Here is an 18,542-nt window from a genome sequence, read left to right as displayed (position 1 = left end):
TCTTTCTTACCTTCCACACGATTTCTCTGTTTCAGTTGGAATTTGGAGAGATCAGCCTCTGTTTTGTGTAGCATGCAGGATTATTGGACATGGCATCGTCATAAATCTGTCATTTCCTTCTCCAGATTTATGATTTGCAGTTGATTTGAGTCTTTTTGTGGAGTACTCAGTACGCAAAACTCCTACATGTCCTTTGGTGGCATGTGCATTATTTTTATGTGAGATAACTTATCAGCCCTCTCTCGTCTCTGTCAAAACCGGCTCTTTCTCTTTCCTCTTTCTTCTTTCTTCTCCTTCTTTTCTCCTCTTCCTCACAAAACAAATCTCTAGCAGAAGATTTTTCTTCTTGAAACCACCAAGTCCCTTTATCACCAAACTATGAAATCACGAACTCCCTTCATCAATAAAAATTGCAAAGATTGTTCTTTTTTACTCTTTCTCCTCGGCTGCTTGTTACAAAATGTGGGCCCATCTCTCATGAACAACTTTTGGCATGTATATATACTTTTTCCCATTAGTACACAGTTGGCTTTCATTGCTAGAAATGATAGTGATTTTTACCCAAAAAAACAAAGGAATAAAAATTATAATTTAGGATAAAAAATTATAATCAATTAAACCTAAAAAACGAGTTTATTATTGGAGTTTTTTTTTTTTTTCATTTTTTTAAAAAAAACGAATTCATTTGGGGTCCATTTGCTTATTCTGTTTTGCTATTTTGTGAATGAATAACTTGAACCCAAGGTTCCATTTGGCCATTATTGAAAGATTGAAGATATGGTTTTTGACACTGATTTTTTGTGCAAAGGGAAGGGTTCATAGGTGTGGCTTTTGGGAAAGAAAGAGAAGAAAAAGAAAACGAAAGAGAAAGGCAAGTGAAATAGCCAGTAGCCGGTTGTGAGGGAGAAAAGAGAGTAATATGACGTGGAAAGTAATCCACATGGCATGAAATGATATGCAGGAGTTCTGAATCTTGTCATAATTATTTCTCGAAGAGTATAGAAATATGGACTGACCCTTCTCTCTGCCAATCTAGTCCTTCCATATTTCCCTTCTGTCAGCCTATCCTTCAATATATATATATATATATATATCTAACAAGTGCTGCTGCAATCATTATTTGTGTGTATATATATATATATATATATGTGTATCTAACAAGTGCTGCTGCAATCATTATTCGTATATATATATATATGTAACAAGTGCTGCTGCAATCATTATTTGTTGAAGAATATAGAGAATGCTGCCATTATTATTTGTTGAAGAATATAGAAATATTGACTTACCCTTCTGTCAGCCAATCTAATTTTTCCATATTACCCTTTTGTCAGTTAATCCTTCAATATTTATATGTATATCTAACTTAAAAAGTGCTATCGCCATAATTATTTGTTGAAGAATATAGAAAATGCTGTCATAATTTTTTGTTGAAATACAGAAAATGCTGCCATAAGTATTTGTTGAAGAATGTAGAAATGTTGACTTACCGTCCTGTCCAAGGCCTTTATTGTCCCCATGTACGGGTTATTCACCGTATTGGATTATCTCTAGTGGGGTTGAATTCAATTTCGCATTTCCTAAAACACAAATTTGAAGAGCAGAGAGAGAAACATATCACAGTTCTAAGATGAGTGAACTGCAGAACAAGATCTGGAAGGCGCTTCTCAAGGAAACCAAGAAGGAAAACCTGCAGCCTGGAGATCACATCTACACAAGGATACAAGCCAATACAGAAGACCATGGTAACCTTCCTCTTCTTCTCCATTTCTTTTGAATTCATGCCTGACAGTACTTTTGTTCTTCACAGACTTTTTTTTTTTTTTTTCCCACTTTCTTATGAATGAGAATCTGAGTTCTTCACCACCATGAAATTTACTTAATAATTTTCCTGATATATATGACTCCAGGAATATATTTGGATGAAAAAAACGTGATCCACTTTACTCAAGGTCGACGAGGAGCAAGGTCAGATGATCATTATAGTACATGTCCAAATTGCAGCGACCATGATCAATCAAGTTTTCATGGTGTGGTATCTTCCTGCATGTATTGTTTCCTTTCTGGTGGAGATCATCCGTATCTCTTTGAATATGGTGTTAAACCAGCTCTCATCCTCACCAAACTCGCAGGAGCTGCAACTCTTGCGCCTGCTGATCCAGCTGAAGTTGTACAGAACCGTGCATTTAGTTTCCCAAAAAATAATAGCGTTCACTCCAGCAGCCACTACCGTTTCATAAACAATGGTAAAGACTTTGCAATGTATTGCAAAACGGGCTTGCTAGTGATAGATAACATAAATTTCAGCAGAAGTTGGCAAGCTGCAGCATTTTTCGTGGCTGTTACTCTCACTTTCTTTCTTTTTCTGCAGCAAAGCACAGCTGCAACTTTTATTGGTGTGATAGCTACATGTTTTGGCTTATACTGTATTTATAGATTTGGTTCTGATATTGGAGCCCGTTCTAATGTTATTAAAGTGGATCAAGTAGAGAAATTGCCCGATGTCGATAGGAAATTGTCTTCTGCTGCATCGGGCTTCAGACCTATTCAATCCTTAATTGACCTGTTCATAGTATTGCTGATGACTCAGTTCAATATTCAGTTGCTATTAACAGTACAAACGTGGTCTGAGCCCCTTCAACTGCTGTCCGAGGCTCTTCGAGTGGTCTGGATTCTAGCGTGTATCATACTTTTCTACCTAGCAATATTACAAAAAGTAATATTTTCAGCATCATCATCATCATCATTATTATTATTATTATTTATGTAGAAACAAAATAAATATTCAGTAAATAAATTTAGTGATACTTAAGTCATGTTTGGCAACACTTATGAGAAGCTCCTTCTGACTTTTGAAGCTCAAAAAATTGCTTCTATAAATATTTGGATTTTTTTTAAAAGTATTTCATACCTTAAAGGCTTCTAGGAGCTTTCAATCAAAACCAATAAAAAATAAATTTTTAGCAAGAGTTTTTGGAAAAGCAAAAACTATACCAAGTGAGACCTTATTATTAGCGCTTTTTTTCTTTTCTTTTTTTTTTTTTCTTATAAGTATTGTTTAGAGTAAATTATGTAAGTGCACTACTAAGAAAAGGGAACAAATATAAATTTTTCAAAATAATACACAAAATTGAAGAACTATATATGATGAAATTTCCTTTCTTTTTTTTTTTTTTATGAAATAAAATTACTTACTAAATCATTAAACGTTCAATATCCAGAGATTAATTTCGAACAAGATACATAAAAGGCAGTTGAAGCCTGGAGATCACATCTACACATGGAGGCGCAACTCTTGCAGTACCTATGCCCATCATGGTGATGATCATCTTTATCTCCATATTTCTTTCTTCTTATGTTAAAATTATGGTATTTAACATGGATTCTAACTTATGTGTATTTTTTTCTTTATTATTGTGATTTTATTTTGACACCCAAAACCCAATTCTTTTAGCTATATATCATTATCTTTTATCTAACTCCTGTAATGGAACCATGATAAAGTTTTAAGAAATCCATTTACTAAGAAATAATTTCCATAGAATTATTATTTCTTTTTAGTCATTATTAGTAGTTGGAATTGTTCAAAAGAAAGGTAATGCTACCATTTAAATAAATATGTGAAACTAACTCCCGATAGAATGTGAAAAAGCATCTATATATTTTGATGAAACCACTTTAATCTCAACTTTTCAAATTAATTTGTCAGAAGAATCCACTTTAGTTATTTTAAGGTTGTGGCTTAATAAGCTGACTATCCAAAAATTATTAGTCTTATTAAATTCAAGGACAACTGAGATTAATATTACATCATAATTTGGCAAAGAAATACATTCTTTGTTAGTTTGTTTGTTCTTTTTTCTTTTTATTTCTTTAACTAGTGCTTATTTTTCATGTTTATGCAAGGTTGCTCCATGTGATTTATATAACAATTTAAAAAAGAAAAAAAAATTATCAATAGGAACATTTGCTTTGCTGATATTTTCTATGTTTGTTGTGTCCTATACAATGTACATAGCTCGGTTGAATACTAGACTTTGAATGGCATTTTTTTACAGTCTTTGTTGTAACATTTTCCTTTCGTTTCTTTTTCCATTATTGAAAAGAAGAGGATCAAAAAGAAAAAAAGAAAAAAAAAATCTGTTTATCTCTGTATATATAATTTGAGTAATTGACTATCTCTGTTTCACTTGTGTTCATGATTGCATGAGAAACCCCTAGGTTAGTGAAGAAAGCTTATGTAGTTTTGAATTATATTGAATAAGAAATCTGCCTATCATTTGGAGCATAGAATTGCTTAGAGAATCAATTAGAGGATTAGGTATTTAATTTAAATACATATGAGTATATGTATTTGTACTTACACATACGCTCTGTCTTTTCCCTGAAGCAGCTATTTCCTTCCCCTCAAGTGTAGGAAGTGTTTGAATAGAATCTGATAGTAATATTTGACGTGTTCCTTAATTAGAAACTAGACTACTTCACCAAGTTAGGAAAAAAAAATGTTTGTTCTACTTAAGCAAAGTTTATGGTCATAATATCTTTTCAATATCTATATTTGTAATTCAATAATATAAATACGATGATCAATATAAATATATATATATATATATTCAAACAACTTAACCTCTTGGAAGGGTGATAATCAATCTAACACCATTTTAGGAAGGTTTTCACTTTTCCATTAGTTTAATCTCTTTCACTTTGTGACAAACCATGTTTATGATAGGATAATAATCCAAATTCCTTCTCTTATAGTAAAAAAAATTATACAATCGTGATCATATCAATATATACTAACTTTATGAAATTATATATGTCATGGTGAATTGGCCACCATGGTGTTAGTTTATTATGCCTGCTATTCATGTAACTTGGCCAGGTATATATGTCGGTGACAGTGACGGAGAAATGATCAGCCTCATTCGTGGAGTAGACCCTATTTTACCCAGCTCAGCTTCATCCCATTCATCAGACATTCCCATAAGCACTAGCTCCTCCACTGCTAGTAATCAAGCAAAGAAAAGTCGTGTAGAATATTGCAGCCTAGATAGTTTTCTTAATGGTGATGAACTCTATGTCTATAAATGTAACACCCCGTCCCAAATCGCACCGGAATCCGTGCATGTTGACCGAGGTTGACCGTTGACCGTTGACCGAAGGGGGTCAAAAGTTGACTTTTTGACTCGGTAAGAATTTTGAGTTGACTAGGATACCGTGGCGAAGTGCACGATGCCACGAGTTCGTAGACTGGTAGCACGTCGAAAACGGAGCTACGGTTTGAAAGTTATGGGCAAAACAAGTTGAAGTGTAAACTGTCTAAAAGGTGCCGGGAGTTGACTTTTTCTTGTGATGTAATTGTGAGTTGACTCTTGTATGGTTGTAAAGTACTCGTCGATACGAGTTCATAGACTAGCGGCACGCTTAAATCGGACATGTGGTTAAAAAGTTATGGACGTTTGAAGTTTACCGGATACCGTATTATTTTAATGTTTTTGGGTCGTGAACAGTGAAATGCCACGTGTCAGCTTCTGAGTGGTCCACGTGGCATGAACAGTGTCACGCAGGGTTTTAATTTTGAAAAACTCTCGGGGAAGAGAGAGAAAGAGAGAGAAGAGAGAGAAAGAGAGAGAGGAGAGAGAAAGAGAGAGAGAGGACCCGCCGGCCGCCGGTCATTTTCATGTTTTTCCGGCCTAGTTACTGTACACGCGCCGGCCAGCCAGATTGCCCACCTCATTTCCGGCAAAACCTCCAAATTTCACGGCGAACGGCCGCCGGACGCGCCCGGATCGGACGTCCGAAGTTTGGCGGCGATTTTTCCCCTCCACCGCCGGCCACCGCGAATCGGCACTGTTCCGGCCATTTTCCGGCCACACGCGCCTGACAGCCTTGATCCTCTCCTCAAGTCCGGCCTACCCACCAAAAATCACGGCCATCGGACCACCGACGCGCCGGGATCGGAGCGTTTTCCGGCGAGGGGTCGAAAATCTTCAAACGGTGATTTCTCCGCCGTCCGACCTCCGTTTTGCTCACCGTCGGTCCCGTTGGATTGCTCTCCTCACGATCTACAAATCTGCAAAATTTCACAGCAAACGGCCACCGTCGGAAATTACTGTTCCGGCGACGGTTGCCGGTGACGTGGCGGCCCGCTGGAAATTACTGTTCCGGCGAGTACCCCGAAAATTCCGGCCAGCTCCAGTCCGCAGTGTTCGACCTCCTGAACCCAAATCCGACTTCCGTTTCCACCAATTCGCGACGGTTTGGGAGAATTGCAAAGCCGAAACCCGAAAAGCTTCCCGATAAAATTCCGACCCCGTCGGGTACGATCATCGGAAATTAAGACCGGATCTGTGATTAGCATCACTCGAGCTTCGATTCGGTATATAATTCGTAAATTTTAGTTATCGTTTGGTGTTCGCTCCTCGGGTACCCATTTGGGGATTACCCGAATAAAATATTAATATTTGTGGTTTTGGTTTAGGTGCACGTGCAAGTAGCGGAGTCGATCCTGCGGAGGATCTTGATTGAGATACGTGCACAAGGTGAGTGACCCACCTTCAAATTAATTTTGGGGAATTTAATTGATGAATATATTATGTGTGAATTAAATATTTGGAATTTAATTTCTATGTGCCAATTATTTATTGGATTTATTGTAGAAATATTTATGAACTTATTGGATTTAAGAAAATGCGAATTCTACAAATTTATGCCGTGTGGAATTATTTTATGGTTTTGAGGATTTTGAAATTGGTGTGGTTTTAATGGTAAATTGGGCACGATTTGATTTTCAAATATTTCAAGGAAAATATTTGGTTATGTTGGTGATTTCAATTTTTATGAAATATGCCCATAAAATATTATGGGATTTGATTATGATATTTCGAGAAATTATTTATGCTTGGAAAAAAAAATGTGGATATTTGAATTGATGGATTTGGGAGTTGGTGGATTTGAAAATCATGGAATTTTTGGTATGGATTATAAGGAAATTGTGGAGAATTTCCCGGTTCAAGCGGATGGATTATGCCCGCTATGCTTATGAAAAATGTGAAATTTGTTTTATGATTTAAATTTATGGATTTTATAATTTTTAGATGCACCGTGCACGTACTGGTGTTCTGATTATGTGATATGGTATATGTGATATGGTTAGTGTGCACACGGTTGTGATTAGCGCGCAGGTGGGTGTGATTAGCGCGCAGGTGATGTGATTAGCGCGCAGGTGGGTGTGAGTAGCGCGCGGTTGATATTATGAGGGTGTCCTGTGGATGCCATCGGAGAGGGCGGCCACCCCCCCATGGCCGGGACACCAGGTTAGCAGCGGCGCAGTGGGACGCCACGCGACCGTATGCCGGTTTCTTTCTATAACCTCCCGTCTGGCGGTACCTTGGGACGCTGGGTACTGTTGGCGCCACTGGTATATAGTGGGTGCATCAAATGATTTTCAGAACTGTGTTTTAAAAATAAAATGTTTGGAAACTGAATTGGAATTAAAAATATGATTGTTACCGCTTCTGGTATTTAATTGATGTCTTGGTTTTCGGGGAATATGGATAAAGGGTTTTGTGAAATTGTTTTAAAATGGGAACCTTTCCAACTGAGAGAATTGTAAGGGTTTTGAGAGAAAATATTATTTCCAAATAATTATTATTTATACTTATTACTGTGATATTATATGGTATAGTAGTAGGGTCGCTCACTGAGATGATTAGCATCTCACACTCTTAAATTCTGTTCCTCTAGGTACCAGGTTGTCGGTGTTCACTCGGAGCGGACTTGATCTTCCTCGCTGTATTTGTTCGCGCAGTACCTTGTTCTTCTTTTACTGCAGTTGTAATATTTCTTTCACTTTTGCTGTATTCTGTATTTTGTAGTACTTCATAAAGTTCTGTATACTGTATGGGACACTTATGTATTTGTATTGCACTGGATTTACTGTATTTTATTTTGGAGTGCTGAAATTTGTGGAACCAGTTCGTAGTACTGTGGGAGGAATAAGGGAACAATTATAGAAGTGTGTTTTCAGTGCAGGAAATTTTGTGGTAAGTAAATCCCTTAGGGGAGGTGCTGCCGGATTTTCCGTTGGAAGGTTCGGTGGTATTTCCCTGGGATCAGGGCTGTCTAGGGTTCCGGGGAAGGAATTCTGGACGGGTCCTGACAATAAATATGGTGTTAGTCTTGCTTTCTTTCTAGCCAAAATTCTAGGTGGTACTTGTACCATTTGCTCTACTGATCGGCCTGAAACTATTATTTACCGTTCTCGTCGGGAGCTGAACAAGGGTTCTGGAACTGGTGCCTACAACCTTTTCAACAATAGTTGCGAAGACTTTGCAATATATTGCAAAACAGGGTTGCGTTCGAGAAATAGAATTATTAACCTTGGCAGGAATGGGCAGAGAGCATCTTACTTTGGTATGCTTTGTGCTATCGCCATTTTTAAGTTTACATTCCGGCCTAGCAATCCTATTGGTGTGGCAGCTACGGTTTATTTCATCTACTCTATGTTTAGATTTGTTGCTGATGCTACACATTGTGGGAAAGCTTATGAAATTAGACTTAAGATATTGCCATCTTGGATGCGTAGTGGTCGTTTTCCGATAGTGCCTCAACTCATGCATCACGAAGGCGAGAATTTACTATTCTAAAAGAGAATCAAAGCAAGAAAAATCGTGGATTAATTTATAATTTATGTAGGATTTATATGGCGATATTGGTTGAGTTTTAATTTTTAATCAATGATACTTGCTATTTTGGATGTTAAACATATAAACTTGAAATTTTTGTTGTGGTTTAGCATGCAAGTATTTATTCTCAAATAGCCCTGCCTTTTCTTACGCTCATCTTAAACTGGTATTATATTTTTAGTGGAATTTCGAATTTGTGTTTCCAAACTGTAATAATCTAATGATAAAATTATATATCATGAAATTTTAACATCTCGTTAAATTATACATTTATTAATATATCCAAGGTTTAGTTTGGTAATAATTATGACAATTCTAAAATTAATTATAAAATAATTTTTTACCACTGTGGTGCTTGGTAAACAAATAATTTTGGTTGTTAAGTATTTTATTTTAAAATTAAGATTTGGAAAAAAAAAATCAAAAATCATATATTATGTATTATTTTTTTAGTATATAAGTATCATAACATAATTACACACATATTATTGTATTTTTGTATAAAAAAGAAAAAACTTTTATACATTATATCCATTTTAATAATTATAAAATTTACAGCAATTAAATTTTATAAATTACTAAATATTTATCTGTAACTTTTACACATTATAGCATTTTTTTTATTATAAGTTATTAAATACTTTATTAATTTTTCTCTCAAAACAGTAAAAGCTGATTCTTTATTCAATATAACTACGATTGATTCTTTTATAATCTAAGTATTACCAAACCATACCTAAATGTTGCAACACACTGTTCACCTTTGTATGGATACTGATCAATTCAAATCCAAAGAGAGAACCAAAAAAAGAGGCAAAGTCAGAAAATACTATCAAATTAAAAATAGTCAACCTATACATGCAGCCAAAAACCACAATTGGAAAAGTTTATTGATTAATAAAAAATTTGTCATAATCTATTTTTAATTATTCCCCTACTAATCCAACTTTTTTCCACATGATTATCTAAAAAATAAAAAATTACGAAGAGCTACAAAGGAGCTTTTCTCTCTCTGTCTCAAGATAAAAGATTTCATACAATTGTATTAAAATTCAATTTATTTGTACAATGAATTGAATACATGGTAAAAATAAGTTAAAATATTCTCCAAAATGCCAAAATGAACTCTTTAACTGTTTTTGTTTCAGAAAAATTAGCAGAAAAATTGATGCTGATATGATTTTTTCATAAATTATCGTGGTAGAAATTTGAATTGGAATCATTGCTTCTTAAACAATGATTTTTATACCACTAGATCAAACAGGACTTGCAATGGAAATTGTCTTTCGGGTCACAAATTACAAATAATATCAGCGCCATGTTTCTTCACCCCAATAAAAATAAAAAATAAAAAAAAATTAAGAAAAAAAAAAATCCATCTTCTTGGTATCATTAAAAAATTTAGATATAAAATAAAGGTAGGAAGAAACACTTTCGAGACATGACAACAAAATTTTAAATATTTTTTTAAATAAAAATAGGTAAATTTTACTCTTAACACTCAAAATATATTTAAAAAAAAGGTTATTTCATTTATTTATTTGTTAAAAAAAAAAAAAAAAGGGACAAAACTTTAAGGCTGCGTTCGGAAGCGACCACGTTATTTCTTTTTTCCAACGGTGTTATAAGATTGGCGGTGAAGCTATAAACCGAATTCGTAAAGAGAAAGAAACAAGAAATCAGCGGATGGCAATGGCGAGGCGAGCTGGGAGCAGGAGCAAGAACGAGTCAGCAATCACTAGAGGCGTCAACAAGGTTTTCGGATTCGTCAGAGCGGCCGAATTTGAGATCCTCTGCGTTCTCTTCATTATCATCGCCTTTGTCATCTTCAAAGATCTGGTCCGTTTTCTCTTCCTTCATTTTTTATTTATTAATTTGATACTGCGTTTTAGTTCTTGCAATGGAATATATATATATATATATATATTTTTTTTTGATCTCTTAATGTTAAATGGTAGTGATTTCTGAACGTTGTTGCCTGAAAAACAATAGAAAAAAACAAAAAAAAAGTCTATTTTGGGTATCTGATTTGAGACATTTGAATAATAGCTAAACAATTATACAAGCAAGCTCCAAGAAGGAAACTGAAATCTTTTTTATTTTTTTTATTTTTTATTTTTATTTTTATTTTTTTGGGGGTAATAAACTGAAATTTGGATTTGGTAGGTAGCAATGAAAATGCACTTTTTTCTTCCAACAATTTAATATGAGGATCGAGAGAGCCTGCAAAGTTTGATAAGAAAATACCCAAGTTCTCTGGAAACAAAAAATTCTAAGAGGACGAACTTGTTACAAAGAACACTATGGACAAAAGGGATGAGATTCTTGGAACCTTTGTTTGAATGAATTTAGGAATTTAGAAATCTTATTTTGGTTGGAATTGGATAGAACTACAGAGAAGATTTCTTTAGGGGAAAAAAGTAGTGCTCATACATAATAAGCTTTACAGTTGGTTCGAGTTTGATTGCATGAAGGTGGTTGAATCTGAGTGCTTGGAAGTAGAGCCTAAATTCAATTTTTTTATTAAGCTTTATCTCAATTATGTTATATCATATATGTCTTATGTGAAATTATCTGAGTTCCTCGACATGTATTCTTTTCTGTCTTTTTGTCCTATTGAAAGCAATATTTTACCAAGTTTCTCAGTCATGTGAGTCTTAGCTCCTTCCACTTGGACTTTTTAATTGAAATTTTGTGTTTTTTCATTCATTTTGCTCCAAAAAATTCATTCCATCATGCTCAACTTTCCCTCCTCTTTTTCTGTTAGTGCTGCTTCCAACATCAAATAAGATTGAACATACTGCTTTTGAACCCATCTGTTACTTTGTAGAATAGAGCATGGCTAACCTGATGGTGGTACATAGAAACTTCGCTTTACCATTCCTCCACTTTGTCCATCTTGCTTTGTCCATGGATAACATCCTGCACAGTGTAGTTATTCCTAGGAATCCAGATTCTACATATACCAAATAATCATTCTTTCACAACTAATCAAGTATTCATCATTTATGTGGCAATTCCATTATCTTTAGTCTTTGTCTAATTAACATAGTTCCATTTGTATTTGATCTTAATTTTACATAGTAATATAGGATATTCCTCAATTTTAGACTTTAGAAGCATGGTCAGTGTAGCTTATAGGTTATTCATGGTTCAGAATTATTTATATATAAGAGCACAAGTGCACATCAAGTAACTAATTCATCTGAACTAAGCATAACTAGCTCAACCCAACCATGAGGAAGTAGCCCCAAAATAACTGTTGTTAGCCTAAGATTTTGTTTAAGATTTTTACCACTGATACATGATTATATAGCTTTAAGATTTGGTTTCAGGTAATCGAAAAACAATTCACCTTATTCGTATAATGAACTAGTTGGGCAATAGAGTAGGCCATACAAGCTTCTTGAGAGAGAGCACAAATGTTTTGACTTCGGAAAATTGATTTTGATATGATGTCTGCATGAATCATCTTATTCCAAAATTACACAAAATAAACAGGGCTTAGCAATAGAAGTCATCATTCAGGTTTACAAATTATATGTAAAGGGATAGAGAAAGAGAGCTAGTTAGGTTAGCTTGATCTATGGTGTCAAGAAATATATAAAATATAAAAATTAAATAAAGAAAAAGACTATTGAAACTAAACACCACTATTACCCCAGTGCTTATTATTCTTTTCTATGCAGGCTAGACAAATGATGATTGTTTAGCAATTTACTTTTTGTATATGTCTGATATGAAACCAAAGGTGGGGCCAAAAGTATATCCGTGAAGAGTTCCAAAATGAAACTTTTGTATGCTAAGAACAGAGTCCAACGTGAATTTAGTGAAGCTAGCTTTGTCTCTTTTCCATTTGCTTTTGCTCTACCAAAAACCATCAGTTACTGTCTTATATAATATCCATTCCAGGGCTTCCTTTGCTGAAACAACAGTCATCACAATTTTAAACAGAATAACTTTGCTGTCACATTAGGTGTCAAAATTATTTTTATAGCCCATTATCTGGGATGAATATTACGTCTCTTCCTCTCCCTCTCCTGTTTGTATATATACACATATGCATGATAAATTTCATAAGAAATTGTATATTTATTAGTTTCAGGGAGGTCTCCCATCAAATAATATTGTATCGCAAGTGGATTAGCAGAACACGCTTAATTACTACTAATATATATATCCTGCCCTTGTTGACTAATAGGATTGATAATTGGTTAGGTTATTTGTTGCCATAGCTATTTGTTTAAGAATAGAGAAATGGACTTAAAAAACTTCCGTTGGCCAATCCTTTTCTGCATTATAGTCCAACTCCAAAACCAGTATTGACCACATGCGCTGCCCATTTTTCTTCACATAATCCTAGGAACTATATGATCCCATTCACCTAGTTACACCTAACCCTTAAGCTGGCTTTGAAGAAAGTGACTTTGCAATTCATTTGCCTTCGCCAAATCAATTTTAGTTGTTCAGTATTGGTAGTTTGGTATGTTATCTGTGGTTGAATTCAACTATATCCATTCTCCAAAACACAAATTTTGAAGAGCTGAGTAGGGAGAATTCCCAAAGTATAAGATGAGAGGAGAGCTATGGATGAAGATTCAGAGGGTACTTTCAAACAAACTCTGGAGGAAACTGGAGCCTGGAGATCACATCTACACATGGAAGGGAGGCAATACAAAATCTTATCATGGTGATTTTTTGGCACTTGTCCCATTTCTTCTTCTAAAGATACTATAGTGGTCTTTTTTTTTTTTTTTTTTTTTTTTTTTTTTTTTAAATTTTATTTTCTTCATATGATTGGAATTTGGAATCTGTGTGTATAGCGTATAAACACTATTCATGGGATATTATTTGCCTGCTTGTATGAGACCCCAAGGATATATATTTTTGATGAGAAGGTGATCCACTTTGATTGTCATGGTGTGGTCTTTTCATCCATAGAAGATTTTCTTTCTTGTGGAGATGTTGATCTCTTTGAATATGGTGTCAATCCAGCTCTCTTCCTCACCAAATTCCGGGAACATACTTCCACCCTTGCCTCTGCCGATCCACCTCAAGTTGTTCAGGACTGTACGGCCTTCCTTCTCAACTATGGCGCCTCCAGTGACTATTACCACTTCATAAACAACGATGAAGACTTTGCAATGTATTGCAAAACAGGATTGCTAGTAGTAGACAGCATTGTTTTCAGCAGAAGTTGGCAAACAGCATTTTTCTTGGCTGTTACTACTGCTGTCTTTCTTTCCCTACTGCAACTTGCCCCTGCTACTTTAACTGGTCTGGCAGCTAGATGTCTCAGCGTTTACTATGTTTCTAGATTGGTTTCTGATATCGGAGCTCGTCCTAATGTTATCAAAATTGAAGCAGAGAGATTGCCAGTGGTTGATGAGATATTGGCTTCTGGTGGTTTGGGCCGTATTGAATTCTTAATTGACCTGTTCTTAAGAATACTAATGTGTGCTTTTGCCTTTTTTTGTTTGCTATTAAGTTTGTGGTCTCAGACTCTTCCAGTGCTCTGGACTCTAGCATGCTTCATACTTTTCTACTGGGCAGTATTTGGAAAAGTAATTTTCTGGCTTTGCTCTCTATATGATTGAGTATATATATATATATATTTAAATTTTAATTAATGTAGTTTTTCGCATTGTTATTTATTTATAAGTTAATTAAACTATTAATAAATATTGATCTAATAGTTTACATATTATCATTTAATACCCAGAGGCTGCTTTCTAATAAGATACAAAAGAAGCAAATGAAGCCTAAGGATCACATCTTCGTATGGAGGCGGAACTGAAGGTATACCTATGCCTGTCATGGTGATCTTCTTCTTCTCCGTTTCTTTCCTCCAAAGAGTGTGTCAAACATGTGTTTCAAACAGAGTGTTCATTTTTTTTATTTTTTTTTATCAGTCATAACACACCTAGAGAATTCATTTCATCTGTGTTAAAGGTTTTTGCTTGACTATACCCTGAATCGTTATTGCTTATTGAGTTTAAGAATCCATGGGACTAGCTTATTTGGCCTTCTATATATGTATATATAATAAGCTTTTCTTATCAAGTCAACTTTGATATTCAGGGATATGTGTGGGTGATGGAGAGGTGATTCACCTCAATCGAGGAGACGACCCTATTGGTGGTGGTGGTTAATCAACGGAATGTCGTGTAGAGTCTTGCAGCGTAAATAGTTTTCTTGATGGAGGGGAATTGTATCTGTATAAATTTAGTGTTAATCTTGCTTTCTTTATAGCCAAAACTCAAGGGGGTACCTGTACCCTTGCCTCTACCAGTCCAACAGGAGATGTCCTGCACCGTGCTCATTTCCTCGGAAAGCATGATGGTTTTGGTGCCTACAAACTTTTCAACAACTGTGAAGACTTTGCAATATATTGCAAAACTGGCTTGCTGGCAAGGAATGTCATTGATCTTGGCACGAACGGGCAGATAGCAACCCCATTTGCTGTTATTTATGCAATCCTTCTTTTTCCACGAGGATTCCCAGCTAGTAATTTTATTGTTGTGTCAGCCATGTGTTATGTTATATACTCCATCTTGCGATTTATTTATGATGCCAAATATTGTGGGAATGCTTGTAAAGTTTCTGTTGAGAGATTGGCCGCACTTTGGAGAGTTGGTAACTTTTGTGATAGTTGTATTGATTCGTTTTGGAAGGAGATAGATTTTGAGGTTTTGAGTGAGGATTAAGATAAGTAAATGCGTAGCTAAATTTATGATTTACAAGATTGACAACGGTTATTGGTTGAGTTCTTAATTAATGAAAGATCATTGATACATTAGTTACATGTTAAAGACAAGTTCTAGAATTTTTGCAGTAGTTGTCTACGATAAGATATTTTCTCAGATTTGTGAAAACAAAGGACATTGAAATCCCATGCAATAAGAAGAAATGAGAAAAGCAGATACAGTCTGAAAAACAAACTAAATTGATGAGAATTGATAAGTCATTCCCCCTCCCTACAAAATTGGAAAGACTTGAAATATATCAGAGTACGTGATTGCATTCTCAACATAAATGCACCAAAATTGTATTACTACTTAAAAAGAGGATTGTAAAGTAAAATATAAAAAGAAATTGAAAAAAAAAAAAAAGTTTTTAAGTTAGCTCATGATCAAGCAATTGTCCAAATTAATTTAGCTCAACCTAGAGCCACATCAACATGTTGATTTTAGCCTCATCATAGCGCTTTATCATATTCTTAATTCATTTGGACTTTTTTGGTTTCATTTTTACCCCCATTAGTCTTGTGCTTATCATTCATGATTGTGCAAGATTGCTTGTAGGATTTCTTTAACAATAAAAGAAAAAAAAATATTCAATTAAAAAAATTTGACCAATTAAATATATATGTCACTATAATAGTAGGTATGTTTAAGCATATTGTTTTTTTAATAATACTACAATTACTAAAATATTTATTAAATTGATTTACTAAATAACACATATTAAAAAATTATTAATAAATATATTCATATAATATAAATATAAAAAAATGAACTTTTAGATTAATAAGTAAATTAAAGAAATAAACTGATTAAATATTAAGATATCATCGTTATATCATTTGATAATATTTTGATAACTCTAATATTATTGTTATTTTTTATACCATACTTTTGAATGAATATTAGCTCTCTTTGTCTCTCCTATATATGCGTAATAATTAAACATATACATAATAGTTTGTGAGGTGTTGCATCAGATATATAATATTATATAGTGGATTAGTAGAAAAATATTAGCAATGATATTTTGGCGTTATCGACTAATTGCTTGATGGGATACAAAATATATAGTATTATATTAAGCAAATCATAGCCATAAATATTACCACTTACAATTCCTCTTATAAATTCCTTATATATATATATATATATATCATTAGAGACCTTATTTAAAACGTCCAAAATCTTCTACATGGAGAAGAAGTGTGAACATTGCGATAGGCTATCCCCACATAGACATTTCTTTATATTTTTTTGTTGGTTTAATTATTCTGATCTGTTTAAGAGTTAAGAAATGGATTTACAATAAATTATTTAATTCTCAACAAATCATTACTACGTCACGGACAAAGCCCAGTATTGACTCCATGCACCTAATTTAATATATGCAGTTGTCTTACATGACTCTGCTTTGGAACAAAATCCCTAGGAATGAACTGGAGCCTGCTGGGTCTCACATATACACAAGGAGATGAAGAAAAGAAGCCCATCAAGGTGATCTTCTTCTTCTTCCTTCTTTCTTCTTCATTCCTCTGAATATTTGGCAGTCTTTTTGTGGTTTCACAAACTTCTTTTTTTTCCTTTTTATATTTTTTAGTAGTATATATAAGTAAATTATATTGATAGGGATATACTTCGATGATGGAAACGTGATCCACTTCACTCAAGGGGGATTAAGCTCAAATCGTCGTATATGTCAAAACTGCGGAATCACCCGTGCCGATCCAAATTATGAAAATGTCAAGACACAGTGCGTTTTTCCTTCTCATGAATGGATTTGTTAGCTACAACCTCTACATAAGAAACAGTTATGACTTTGCAATATATTCCAAACAGGGCTGATACTGTTCACTCTCATGGACTTGGGCAGGAATGAGTCAGCAGCATCCTTCTGGATTATTGTTGCTTTTGTGTTTTTTGCTCTTTTAAAAGCATGCCTCCTAGTTTTACTGATCTCACAGCTGCAGTTTCTGTTTTCCCTTCTCAAAGTTTTGCCTGATTCTTACTCCAGTGTCCGTTTGATCTTCTCAGTTTTTCACTGTAGGCTTTGCATCATAGCCATCAAAATGAGCATCAACAATGAGCATCTATCAGAATTGGCTAGTATTCTTCTTAACCATAATTTCTTTTAAGTTATTCCATGATTGTGTTTGGGACCTCAGACAATGTAATGTGTCATCATTAAGTATAAAAATAAAAAATAAAAAATAGTAATCATGCGTACTATAAGAGTATTCATCTCGGTAATTTTAGTAGGCATTGTCTTAGTCAAAATTTCTTCCTGTAAATTGGTTTACTTTGTGAGTACTGAAAAAGAGGCCTACCTTTCTCCGTTTGGGATATGTAGGTTTTGAAATATTCTTTAATAAGTTTGTTATTATATATTCATGTTTTCTTCAACCATATTATGAGCGCTTTGTATAATTGAGAATATTTTATTTAAGCATGTTTTTCACTATTTTGATGATTAAGATAAACACTTCTTGATTCGAATCCCAACATGCACTTATAATATGGTTCTCTTCTAAGAGAAATGGTTCTTATTTCTTCTTTTAGCTGACAAGTTTGGATAATCTGAATTTTATCAACTTTATTAATAGTTGAATGAATGATTTCCTTTGCAGACATCAAGGCCAGAGTACAATTAGATCCTTGTAAAGAGGCAAGATGGAGGTTTTTGGCCTTACTAGCTAGAAGGAGATTCTTTCTTGGTGTTTCCATGAATATTTTTGTGTATGGTTATTGAATGTATTGTGGCTCTAACAGAGTGTTCCTGTTATCCATATGCTTGTATTTCTAGATGCAGTTATATAATTTAACACCTGCCAATTTGAGATATGGATACAAAGTTTACAAATTTTGGATAATATTTGTGAATGTTTCTTTTCTGTTCTCTTGTCTTGGTTTCAAAAACAAGTTTATAGTTTAGTAATCTTTTAGTTCAAAATTAATTTTCAGACTATATTTTTTCATTATTTGTTACATTGCTCTTCCATTTCATCTCTCAAACGACACAATAGTCTTCACATGATCTTAATATTTTATCCCAAAAAAAAAAAAAAAAAAAAGTCTTCACATTATCTTTAATGATATATATTTTTCATATCAT

The 18,542-nt window shown here is 34.1% G+C and overlaps 1 protein-coding gene across 9 annotated transcripts in view; it reads left to right on the top strand.

Moving 5' to 3' along the window:
- The first annotated feature begins 10,230 nt into the window (after nt 1-10,230).
- Nucleotides 10,231-18,542, top strand: part of LOC112489204 (protein LEAD-SENSITIVE 1-like) — a 53,427-nt gene continuing 45,115 nt past the window's right edge. The window contains exons 1-5 of one of the 9 annotated variants that reach the window (XM_060816480.1): nt 10,231-10,526; nt 12,787-13,377; nt 13,511-14,251; nt 14,410-14,506; nt 14,769-15,504. In XM_060816480.1, coding sequence (XP_060672463.1) covers nt 13,375-13,377; nt 13,511-14,251; nt 14,410-14,484 — 819 coding nt within the window. In that variant the 5' untranslated portion in view covers nt 10,231-10,526; nt 12,787-13,374 and the 3' untranslated portion in view covers nt 14,485-14,506; nt 14,769-15,504. Of the gene's footprint in view, nt 10,527-12,786; nt 13,378-13,510; nt 14,252-14,409; nt 14,507-14,599; nt 14,722-14,751; nt 15,505-18,542 lie in introns of those variants that run through there. The other 8 variants (XM_060816481.1, XM_060816482.1, XM_060816483.1 and 5 more) reach the window with 8 other exon arrangements.

Source organism: Ziziphus jujuba, chromosome 4 (assembly GCF_031755915.1).
Source record: "Ziziphus jujuba cultivar Dongzao chromosome 4, ASM3175591v1".
Taxonomy (NCBI): domain Eukaryota; kingdom Viridiplantae; phylum Streptophyta; class Magnoliopsida; order Rosales; family Rhamnaceae; genus Ziziphus; species Ziziphus jujuba.
This window is presented reverse-complemented; position numbering and strand designations above follow the sequence as displayed.